General features: G+C 32.5%; 1 protein-coding gene across 1 annotated transcript; it reads right to left on the minus strand.

Annotated features, from left to right (window-relative positions):
* Positions 1 to 4,463: 4,463 nt before the first annotated feature.
* LOC110709239 (transcription activator GLK1-like) lies at positions 4,464 to 12,452 on the minus strand. The gene is made up of 5 exons (XM_021887452.1): positions 11,449 to 12,452; positions 11,043 to 11,183; positions 9,819 to 10,172; positions 5,754 to 5,876; positions 4,464 to 4,957 (listed from the first exon to the last, which is right to left on the minus strand). The coding sequence occupies exons 1-5, from the start codon at positions 12,031 to 12,033 to the stop codon at positions 4,808 to 4,810; spliced, it is 1,353 nt and encodes a 450-aa protein (XP_021743144.1). The 5' UTR covers positions 12,034 to 12,452; the 3' UTR covers positions 4,464 to 4,807.
* Between the last annotated feature and the right edge of the window lie 340 nt (positions 12,453 to 12,792).

Genomic DNA, 12,792 nt, shown 5'->3' on the forward strand with positions numbered 1-12,792 from the left:
ACTTCGGCACAAGCCCGAATAGCAATCGGACCAAACAGCTCCTTGACCTCAGGAGAAAACACGCTGATCTCATTGTCAAATGGCAGCGCAACAGAGCTAAAATCCAGTCCCATAATAAGATTGAAGTCGGTCAGGGTGACCATCATCCCACCCCAAGGAAAGTGGAAAGTGTTGGTGGTGTCCCAAAAAAACTCCACCAGGGCACGAACCACGTGCTGACCCCCGCTAGAGGCAATCATGGCCTCCGAGGTCTCAAAAAGAGAAGTTTGTCTGCAAGACTCCCAAAGAAGTCTCACCTCTCCGTCGATGCCGATGTACATCTTGTACAGGTTGCCCAAGGTGTCGCAGCCCGAACCGTTGCAGCGCGTCCTACCAACCGTGATCCCATGTCGTACCCTCTCAGAAATGTGGTGGACGGGAGAGAAGTACAGAGTCCGCTCGTCCCACTCAGGGAGAGGACCGAGAGAAATGGACGGGTTGGCGTCGTCCTCTACGGGCTCGTGCTCCCGTCGTACGTCCCGGGACCGTGAACCCGAACTGCGCTGTCTAGCCATGCTACATTGTGCAAAATGATCATGAATTAAGGTTCTATAGTATCTATGGTTCCCCTAGCCGCATGATACTATGTTTGCAAAAAACAAAGTACGTAGTACTAAAACAGAGCACAAATTCAAATTGAGCATATACGGCATTTTTCAAGCATTCAAACAATTTCTTGCAATACTATGGTAATTATTGTGACAAATTGGACAAGAATTTCTAGCAAAAACATCAAGAACAAGCCACATTGTCTTCCCGACTTTAAGAGGTCCAACAATGGTGATTTATTCGTTTCTTTACCAAATTGAGTCAAACAAGTCTCAAATTACTCCCAAAGCAATATATAAACATAATCAAGCAATTTCATGGCATAAAATTTGACAAACAAAGAGAATTAAGCAATTCAAGTTTCGAATTTTCAAGAAATTCGTGAAGAAACATGCGCAAAATTCATAAAAATCGGAGTGAGTTTGGAGAAAACTTACATAGATCGGGAAAATGGATGAAATAATTTTTGATTTGTAACAAATTTGAGCGAATTCGGTTGAGAAACGAGCAAGAACGGATGAATTGAAGTTCACGAGCGATTCTCGAGCAAAAATGAGCAGCAGCAGTGAAAATGAAGAAGAAAGGGGTATATATGGAAATCCCGACTCTAGGCCAAGCGACAGGCCTTGGCACCAGACGATAAGGCTTAGCGCTTGGTGCTAGTGCCAGCGTCTGGCGCTAGAGCCAAGAATGCGGCGCTAGCAATATTTCAGCCACTCAGTGCGGTTATTTCGACCTCTTGAAATATTTTTTGGGTTCTTTGGTACGCCAGTTAGCCCCTCTAAGCAATTTGACATGATTTGGTAATTGGCTCGATTACAATTTAATAAAGTGATCGTCTTGATGAGCGATCGTCTCACTTAGCTTAAAGCGCCTAAGCATTGGCTCATCGCAAAAGGCACCGACATAATGGTTCATTCAGCAAAAGGCACCGACATAATGGTTCAAAATTCAGCAGAAGGCACCGACATACCGGTTCAAAAGCAGCAAAAGCACCGACGTACTAGCATAGCGGAAGCAAAGTTCACGCGAGCTTTTTAAAGATCGACAAGCGTGGGTCTTTGGTAATTTTCCTTGGAGTATTATCACAACTAATGAGGATAACTTCAAGCGAGGATATCTTAGGCAGCGCTCCCTAGCTTGCGGAGAGTTGTCACAAACAACAGGAGGTGATTTCAAGCGAAGTTGTCTTCGATCGTGTTCCCTGGCTTGCGGAAGATGGTCACAAAGTGCTAAAAGGTCATTTCAAGCGAAGCAACCTTCGATGGGGTTCTCTAGCTTGCAGAAGTCTATCATGGCGGGATTGGAGGCAGTTACAAGAAAGCGTAACAGTCTTCAGGCGGCATTCTCTAGCTTGCAGGAAGTCGTAAAAAATTATAGAAATACAGCAATACAACAGCAAATCGGTTACTTCAAGAGACGTTTGCTCGACGGTGCAAGATACGCGTTTCTTAACTCTTTTATCTGTTTAACTAACGCTAGTTTGCAGGTGTAGACACCCATTTATGTCTCCCCAAAACCAAACCCGGTGATGAGTACCTTTCACGTCGAATCATAATCGAATGAGGTGAAAGTGTGGAAAGTTTAGTGTTGCGGATAGTTTTTAATTTCTTTTCTCTTCTCTCTGTTTTTGAAAACTTATTTTAAGAAAACAGCCAATCCAGTTTTGTTGGTCCATGATATGGGTCCAATAGTAGTGTAGTTGGATGGGGCTTGACAAGAGCTTTCCAACGATATATTATAAGCCCAATTCCGATGAATATTGAGGAAGTTATGGCCAATTTACTGAACTGGGCCCGATTAGTGAAAGTGTGGAAAGTCTAGTGTTGCGGATAGTTTTAATTTCTTCTCTCTATTTTTGAAAACCTATTTTAAGAAAATAGTCAATCTAGTTTGGTTGGTCCATAGTATGGGTCCAATAATAGTGTAGTTGGATGGGGCTTGAAAAGAGCTTTCCAACGATATATTATAAGCCCAATTCCGATGAATAACGAGGAAGTTATGGCCAAATTACTAAACTGGGCCCGGTTTGAGCCTTATATGCAGCCCAATGATCTAGATGAGGGCCTAATATGGATTTGTCATTCCTAATGCAATAAGGATTGGTTTTAGTCTTCTAGATTCTTCTAGAAGGTTCTTTTCATTCCTAATTTAATTAGCATTAATAAATTGACTTTTGTTGATTTTTTGGAGTTTTAATTAGAATAAAAGATGTTTTTAAGGAAAATACGATTTTTCCCTTCTGCACGGCCAAATTTTATCTGAATTAAGAAAACGCGTGAAAAAATTAATTAGAGCCTGGCGCTAATGCCTGGCGCCTGGTGCTAATGGTCAGCGTCTGGCGCTAACTTCTTTGTTCCTCGTCGAAACTCTGATTTGTTTTTCTATCCGTTTGGCTGATTTTCTCTATAAATAGCCTCCTAAAATCTCCTTTTTTTCATCAACAACTCTCTATTTCTCTTCTCTCTCGAAGCTAAAGCTTATTCTTACTCTCTCTCTTTTCTAAACAAACCTTTTTACATACAAAATTCCGCATTCACAAGACCAAGAAACACCTAGCATTGTTCGAAGTTGCCTTCGCCCTAGACGTGTAAGGTTTTAATTTCTGAGGGTTTGGTCCCAAATCTCTCTTTCAATTATTTAATTTAATTCTTTCATTACAAAACAACTTTATATGTTCATTTTGTAGGAAGAAATTTCAGTGATTCATTGTTTGACTTTGAGGTTTGCGGGTTTGACTTAGGTTTATGGGCTTCAAATAAGGGCTTTCAGTGATTTAAGCAGAGCAGAGTAGCTAAAAAGAATAGGGCCTAAAAATTAAGAGATTTGTTTAGGCATGCATTATAAACATCATCGTTGCTCATTGAGCTAATGTTTAGCAAGTGGTGATTTCATCATCAGATGCTAAAGGGGAAGACACCTTTTACATATCTACACTAAGGACCTGTTCTCTTCAGCTTAATTTTAGTTCAGTTCCTAATTTCCTTTTCTCATAAACAATTCAGTTCAGTCCAGTTCAAATTAAGCTCAGCTTAGCAAATTTGAACATGCCCTAACTCAAATCCGAAGTTAGTAGTTAGCACAACACTCAATATCAATCCAAGAGCATGCATGCATACATTGTCCTTTTTTCAAATCCCTAGACTAAGGAAGCAAGGATGCCCGTTAATACATTGTCCTTATATTTAGAATAGAACTAGTTATTGGCCCGGGCGATGCCCCAGGTCATTATGAATTTATTACTTTAATCGAACTATATATATTTTGGCTTGTTTGTCATTGAGAGCTTTAGTGGCTTCATATATATATATATATATATATATATATATATATATATATATATATATATATATATATATATATATATATGATAAATTTGTTGCTTGTATGAGCTGGTTTGATTATAAGAATAATTTTTTTACATTAAAATCATAAAAAATATGATAAATCAAATCTTTATAAATTTGATGTCAAAATATATAATACTCATGCTCAAAAATCTTTTACTTTATCATTACAATTTTATGAGTTAATGCACAAAATAAAAATGGAGTAATGTTTAATTTCTTACAAACTTTATTATTGTGTAATTATTAAAGAGTTACATTCCAAGGGAAATTGTCATGGATATGAAGAGTTCATCAATTAAACTTAACATTAATACATGGAAGTTAATGCGTGGAGTTTCCCAATAATTAATGTTATGGTATGATTTGGCGACAAATCATATGCTAAATGACAAAATTGGTGACACATGGCAAAACATCATGTCTTGCCATGACTTTTAATAATATTTATTGATTATTGATATATTGATGGTAGAACAAAAAATTTACAAACTAGAAGAACATAGAAAATCCAGTGAGAGATGCAAATGCCTCATAATATTACAAAATTTATTCACAAATAATAATACTCATACAATGGAGAGTCCACAAAACATTTTGTTGTAACACACAAACCATTTAATCAGTTGTTGCACGGACAAACCAAAGATGCTGCCTACTTAGAAAGCGACAACTGATCGAGGGTAATGCATGTAAACAAAAAGAGGAACATGTGCTAATAGATGGAGATCATCTATATTACACGCATGATATGTCGTCAAATTGGGGGTATTTTTGTTGTGCTTCTTTTGCAAACTTGAAATAAAACACCTTCGTACATATATCATTATTGAACGAAAAAGGAAGGTGTTGCGATCATTATTTGATCAAGTTCATGCACAAGAAGGTGGTATCTTCGGAATGCCTTGACGCTGAAGTTCCACCATAACACTGTCCATGGATGGAGGTTTTAAGCCTATAGGAAGCGGCAGCCACGGTTTTGCTAAAACGTCTCCAATGGCTGAATCTATACTCTCCTTCGACTGTTTTAATTTATCATGTAAACAAGAACACTTGTTAGAGTGATTAAACATGATAAATTGATGTAAATACTCATAGGCAAAATCAGCAAACAATATAATAATTAATGATTTACATAATTTAGTTTATACATAGAAATAGAGATGCAAACATATATTAGTACTAGTACAAGTTCGTTAGTATAGTTAAGTCAATATTTGAAATTTTGAATTCAAGTTTACTTTACACAAATTAAGCACAAAATAACTTAAAACTTTGGGTTGAAAAGGTTGAGACTTTTTTTTTATAGGTTAAGAAAAAGGATCCTAACCAAACCTACATTGTAATAGTAGATAATTTATCAATAATTTAGAATTATCTACTGTTACAAGTAAATACAGAATTTGTTTTAAAGCCCTACTACTACAATGTATTTGTTTGTAAAGCCCTAATACTGTATTTAGCTAGTGGGTCTGTGTAAGTAGCTGAATCTCCTTGATTTCTTGAATTTAGGTTGTATATATAAACCTTGTGAATAGAGAAATACAACTTAGAAAAATTCAATTCTAACATGGTATTGGACTCTCTACAATTCTAAACCCTAAAACACGGCATGTGGTATATAGTATCATGACTACACACTAACACCAATTATTCTATCTCCTGTCACGGGTGTGCTTACTTGAACATTTTGATTCATTTACACCTTTATTAACAACTAATTGGAAATATTGGTTTTATGTAGTTAAAAGAGGCCAATCTTTTTGTATTGTTCTAATAAGGTGTAATTAGCAAAAAAATAATGATATAGATGCACACCGGATGAAGGTCAAATGAAGAGTGGGGCCCAGACTGCGTCGCTGGCGGTGGCCGGAGGCCTTGTTGATCTGGTCTGTACATGGTGTGTGGCAGAATCCCTTGAACTGGTGCTACTCCGACTCTCTGCGTACAAAAAAGGGTTAATTATTTCTTTCAAATATTAACATCATACAAAGTACATTGCTTATTTATATAATCCAGCTTGTACGAGAATAATCCATAGATGATGTCCAAAAAAAAAAAAAAAAAAATAATTCATAGAATAATGTTGAATATTCAAACAATATGTTAAATCTATATTATTTTTAAAAAATCTCATAACTTGTGGTTGAAAAATCGGGACCATTAAGTTAAAATTGACTTTTTGTTCGTTTATATTAAGCCTGCATGTAAACAAAATTTGAAAATAACCATTTAGTTTTATTGGTTTTTTTTTTCAATTATTACTCAGTTTTTTTTTTTATAATTATAATTATTATTTTTATGCACAACATAATTTAATATATTTCTCATTATCACATCTCGTGTTAAGGTAAGTACGTGTAAATATTATAAAGTAAGGTTGTGTTCACTTCACCTTAAAAAAATTTAATATTCATCAAAAATAATTTCAGTTCAGTAAAAATAAATTTAGTTCAATAATATAATTTTAGGGTAGCAAAAATCAGTAATTGTAAAGAAGAAATATAATAGAGTATCAGTAAAAATAATAAAATTAATTTCCGTTCAATAAAAATAATTTAAGTTTAGCAAAATTAATTTCAGTTCAACAAAAATAAGATGAAATGAATGGAGCCTAAGAGGGGCAAGTTAATGTTAGTACAAAAAAAGTTTGTTATACAAAGTATATGCTTAAAACATTAAGCGATGATAAATATATATATATATATATATATATATATATATATATATATATATATATATATGTCAAAAACATTATGAAGCAAAGGTAATATAAATGAGAAAAATTTTATTTAGATGAGAAAGATGTGAATCATTTTATCTGCATTTATTTTTATATTAACCGTGCATATTATTCTTAATTTTTCTTAATATATTAAAACTACAAAATGTGAAACCTTTTTTCTTAAAATAAGACTTGCATATTTTCAATCAAAATATTATACAAACCTTTTATATTTTCTAGAAAATCAGAAATTCTTTTACACTACTGTTTTATTTTTTTTTTTTTTTTTTTTTTTTTGTACATGTATATATATATGCTTCCTCCATTTTTTTATACTTTCAACACTTGCCTAAGATGAAAATATCACAATACTTACAACCCAATATAATTTTATTTTATTTTATTTATTTATTTTGTTGAAATTTGTAATATTATCCTAATTTTAAGCTCTCAACCCACTAAATTATTCTTCTAACAATCTCTCACCTCCATATTAAGAGAATTATAACATGTGAAACCCACTTTTCTTAAACATCGTGACAAGTATGTGTTGTAAGCATCTAAATCGGACAAAGTATTTTGTTTTTAAAAAAAGGTGGTATATATGCTCATACATATTTCTCAATTTAAGAATCTTCTAATTGGATATACAAAAGAGTGAAATAAATATAAGGAGAAAGAGAAGGAACTACATATTACCTACTATTAAAGCAATGTTCTTGTTTCATTCTTTTTTGTTGTACTCACTTTTAATTTTAACCTATTATTTTTTGTTAAGCTTATATTACTTTCTTTAATCTTGGCTTATCTCTATTATCTCCTCCTCTCTAACTTAAATTATTTAATTTTATTTGTCACACAATCTCATCTTTTTACATCCCACATTCTTACTTTATTCTATTTCTTAAACCTAACTTATAACTTTACCAGTCGTTAAAATTAAGAATTGATGTAAAAAAAATCATATTGACAAGCACATTTATATGTATGCTCGTTGTATACAAAACCATCCCTTTGTCAAAAAAAAAAAATAAAAAAAAATAAAGCCATCAAATAAAACACAACTATAAAATGGTTATTTACTGATGGCTAAAATTTAAAAGTTTTGGTAAAAAAAAAATAAACAAAAAAAAAATTTGATGAGGTGTTAGTCCTGTTACTGTTGGTGGCGTGGATAGCAGGGCGGTGATGGGGTCACCACACACACCAATTCAATATGCCGTTTTAGGGTGAGGGACAATGATAGAGACTCCCACACGAGACTTGGATTTATTCTAACACATTATTGGAACTGGATATTATTCCACTTTCTTCTTATTCCTCTCTCTCTATCTTTTTTTTTTCTTTTTTTTTTTTTTGAGAAGAAAGGCATACAAAGTTTTATTTATTTTCTTTTAAGACTCCACCTTAACTTTTCTCAAAAAAAAAAAAAAAAAAAAAAAAAGACTCCACCTTAACCTTTACCAAAAAAAAAATAATAATAAATAAATAAAAAAAAAACTTGATTGTCTATAAATAGATTTATATCTCGGCGAGATTGCATTATAAAAAGTAATACCCTAGTGAAACAACATAATGATGCTCCATTGACTTCTTATTAATCCTTTTTGTTATTTTTGGAAATAGATAAATTGTTTGTGTTTGTTAAATAACTTCATATTATTATATAACTAGGGTGGCTAAAGCGCGCAATGCGTGCGTCATTGGTAGCCTTGTTTGAGGAGCTTTAATTTTTTAGTTTTTGGTTAATAAGAGAAATATTTAATTAAATAAGTATTTTAGGGGTATAAATGTCTGCACATTATTTAATATAGTTAAAAAAAACACAATCAACATTAACAAAGGCAAATAAAAAAAAAATAAATAAAGGCAAAATTGAAATTTATATATATTAATAGGGTAAACATGCATGTAAATACATATTTTAAAGGGTATAATTAGCAACACACTATTCACAAGAGTAATCTTGTATTTTTTTTATAAAGTACAGTAGGAATTTACATTTCTAATAAAAACATGCTTGATATATAGTTTCTTCACATATAAAACCTTTGGGTGATATGCACCGAGTATGTAGATCATATAACTTTGTACAAGTGAGTTAGTACTTAGTACTAAGTGTCGTATAAAGTTCCAAAAAACTTTATTGTATTAATACACTCTTCCATTATGAACTTGTGCTTAGCCAAATATATTTTCGATATCTTAATTCTTACTCGTATAACATTAATAATAACAATTATAATTATTATATATCCCGTGATGAATTCTAAATTATGTAGATCAAAATTTAGTAATAAATCATAGTCTATAATATATAAGCCTTTTAATTCAATATAAAGCAAATTTGTTCAAATCAAGTAACATATTCTCTCTAATTTAATTTTACTTTACCATATCGAACATGAATTTAGAAGATTCTTTTAGCATATACCCCATTATTTGTAAAAGTTCCTCTAGTCCTTGGGATAAATTAAATAAAAAATTATAAATTCGTAGGCTCAACGAGTTGAATTAGAAAACGAGTTTAAGCTTTAACTTATAAATTTAAATATTTAGAGTATTGTCAAAATATCTTATTTTAAAACATTTTTTAAGATTTTCTAACAGCTAAAATCATTTGGGTATGCACATATGAGCTGGCTACATACATTGGTGAGAAAAGAGTAAATACCACCTTATAACCTAGAGGAATTATTACTCTTATTATTAATCAATTGATATTCATAAAATACCCCCTCCAGGCTTTTAAGCAGATTATAGAATTTTTATAATTATTATTTATTTTATTTTTTCTAATAAGTAGCTTAAATATTTAAATAACTTTATGAAAATCAAACTTTACTCCTTTTTTTTTTAAGTCTTTCTAAAGACTATTTTTAACATCAAATTCTATATATACTTTGCAATATAATTAATTTAATTTTTAGATAATGTTATGTAATATGACATGCCCATATAGGCATGTAGCTAGCCCTCTCCACGCTATTAAACTCATATTTTTAGTTTTTTAAAAGCAAATTTATTCTTATATAGATAGTTTGAATCCTCCGTTTATTTGAAATTAAACTGATTTTTAAACAACAAAAAAAAATTATTAAAATTTATAGGGTAAAACAAATGATAAGGTCTATGCATGTAGTATAATAGGAGCTTACACGTTGGTGAGCTGAGTGCCAAAATGATGGATCCGTAGGCGGCGGTGGATGCGGTGGAGGTGCCCATGTTGGTGGTAGCGGCGTAGTTGAAGGAGGAGCAACTTGTTTTGGCCACAAATGCAACCTTGCTTGAGGATTCATGGTTGGATGACCCCATACATGTAGTGGCCTAAATGGCGGGTGCATAGCTGTTGTCATCGGAGGGAAACCCATTGTTGGTGGATACCATGGGCTTATATTTGCACCACCTTTGCCACCACCTCCCATCGCGACACCATACATTTGTCGCTTTTGGGTCCAACTCGCTGCCTCGGCCTCCCTAGCTAGCAAATGCTTCCGATGTGATCGATATTTCTGAGAATCATGCATACATGGTTTATTGTTTAGAATGTTACATATAAATAGATATCTAAGTTAGCTTGTGATATACTTGTAATAAACATTGGCTTTAATATGGTAATATAATTTTATAGTTTCTTTGTAAAAATAAAATTGATTGATTATAGAATTTTGTGACTAATGGTGTTTGGCTAAAATACCAATAAAATAATAATAACAACCCAAAATTAATTGAACCCTAATTCTGTAGTAGCGATTACAACTAAGTTATAATCATAATGCTAGTTAGGTTTTTATATAAAATTCACGTCATATATTCTTGTATATAGCCATATGTATGAATAGATTATTTCAATTCATTTACAACAAGGTCAAGTATATCCTATAAAGTACAAATTGAATTGAAATTGTTCATCAACAATTAAAATTTTGCACAAATATCAAGAATATAAATGGAAGTTTATGTTTATGAGCAATATGACAAGACAATAATTGCCAAGATTTTGTTTCATTCATCAAAAGTAAAATCACCTAGACACCCATATAGGATACTAAGAAAATTCCAGTTGGGTCAATCAAATAATTTTACAAATGTTAGCGTTCAATATAATAATACTGTAGAAAGAAAAATTGGTTTCATAAATCCCAACTTTGGACCATCTCACTTTTTACTAACAGTTTTATTTTACTTGTTAGTAATTCCTCCGTGTCTAAATTACATTCCTACTTTTCTTTATTATGTGAGGAATAAATGTTAGAAGTAAGAATGTAATTTAGAGACGGATGAAGTATCAATAAATGTGAATACTCTCTCTAAAGTTCGAATTATTGAAAAATATTGCAAAGTAGATTGATAAAATATACGGAATACTAAAAAGTAAGAACCTGTAAATGGCTGGCTATGTTATGGCGAGTAAGACAATCAATTCCCATAAGCTCTAAAATCCTCGAAGGGACTGCCTTATCAACTCCTAGTTGCTCCACTGCTTGCACGAATCTTCTATGAAGTTCGGGTGTCCAATCCACCTAATAACAATCATTGATTTATGCAATGCATCTAATTAGTGATTAATGAAGAGTTATGTCTCGTTTTATTTTCATAATAATCTCAACTATCAATTATTTCAGAATAATCCAAAGTATGCGCGTATCTGACTTTTCAAAATAATAGTCCCGTGAACTATTATTTCGAAAAGATGGACAATAGTCTGTGTAATAAATTTAAGATAAGTTATGTTGGCTATTTTGTACTAATACATACATAAATATTACACATGTACTCATTTAGTACCTTTGTTTTTCGTTTCCCTTGATGATTGCTGTTATTATTACCCCCGGATTTTGAACTCGAGGATGATGATTTCTTCATGTTATTACTCTCTTTCGAGGATGAAATCGTTGATGTTGTAGACTCCGACTTAACATCCTTCTTACCCTCGATCCCCTCCTTTTCCAATGTCTTCAACCCACAACCATCATCATCTTTATCCATACCCTCCATCGACGTCTCAAGTACTTGACTAACAACATCATAGTTACCTTCATAACTAGCCTCAAATGAAGCTATGTTACCATCATCATTAGGACTAATAATGTGCTCAACAGACATAGCAGACGACGAGTTATTAAACTCGGATGATTCGTCTTCCCCGGTACTAATGGAGAAGTCTGCCAATAACTCCGGATCCATTTCAAGATCCGGTAGCACATCACCATCGTGCATGCCCATAAACAACTCATCGAAATCGATGCTATCGAGCAGATTTGTACCGGAGAAATCCGGGAAATCGTCCGTTCCCATCGAGAAATTCGCCTCCATCGTACCTCCTTTGTTGTTGCCATCTTTGTTACTCCTTAGGGGTGATATTGCAAGCATTACAAAGCCTCCCTAGGCCACTTACTTACCCTAGAAAAATAGTTAATCTAGATAGATAAGGCTAATTAATAATAAATTATATAATAATAATAATAATAATAATAATAATAATAATATATTCGAAGATATAATAAAATATGTGTAGGGTTATAGTTTAATTATATGTGACAGTTTGATTTATGTATAGCAATAGTATTACGTACGAAGTATATTTAATTGAACATTGACGACTTGATTGTAAGGTTTTCGATTTAAGGGAGGACGGAGAAGGAGGTGAAGAAATCGACGGAGTGTCAATTGGTATGATGGTGAGATGAAGAAGAGTAGACAAAGAAGGGGAGTGTGTTTGTGCGAAGGAAAATGGATGATGGCCACAACTTGTGAGTTAGAGGTTTATTCAAAATCTCTATTTAAGATTTTGTATTTATGTTTTTGTTGTGGCATTGATATATATCAGTGTTTATTTTGTTACTATTAGACTTGTGGACTGCTATTTCTTGCATTTATTTAAAATCTTCAAGTGGCCCTTCATAGTTTAGAATAACGTCACACACTCACATACACCTGTTTTTACATATTAAAGAATGTGTGTGGTACGAAGAAGATTTATACAAGTAATAGGTATGGTAAATAAAGAAAAATGGTTCCATATATATGTTTTAAAATCTGCAACTCTCTCATTTAAAATAATGTCCCAATTTGGCGATCACTTGCACAATTAGTATATACCACTTTAATTAATGTTAATGCTTATAAAAT

This window comes from Chenopodium quinoa, unplaced genomic scaffold (assembly GCF_001683475.1).
Source record: "Chenopodium quinoa cultivar QQ74 unplaced genomic scaffold, ASM168347v1, whole genome shotgun sequence".
NCBI lineage: Eukaryota > Viridiplantae > Streptophyta > Magnoliopsida > Caryophyllales > Amaranthaceae > Chenopodium > Chenopodium quinoa.

Excerpts from the sequence above, each read along its gene's own strand:
- LOC110709239 (XM_021887452.1), bottom strand. The coding sequence starts at position 12,033 with ATGCTTGCAATATCACCCCTAAGGAGTAACAAAGATGGCAACAACAAA. Across the intron at positions 11,184-11,448 it reads AAGGGAAACGAAAAACAAAG|GTGGATTGGACACCCGAACT; the intron begins GTACTAAATGAG and ends GATTGTTATTAG. Across the intron at positions 10,173-11,042 it reads ACATAGCCAGCCATTTACAG|AAATATCGATCACATCGGAA; the intron begins GTTCTTACTTTT and ends CATGATTCTCAG.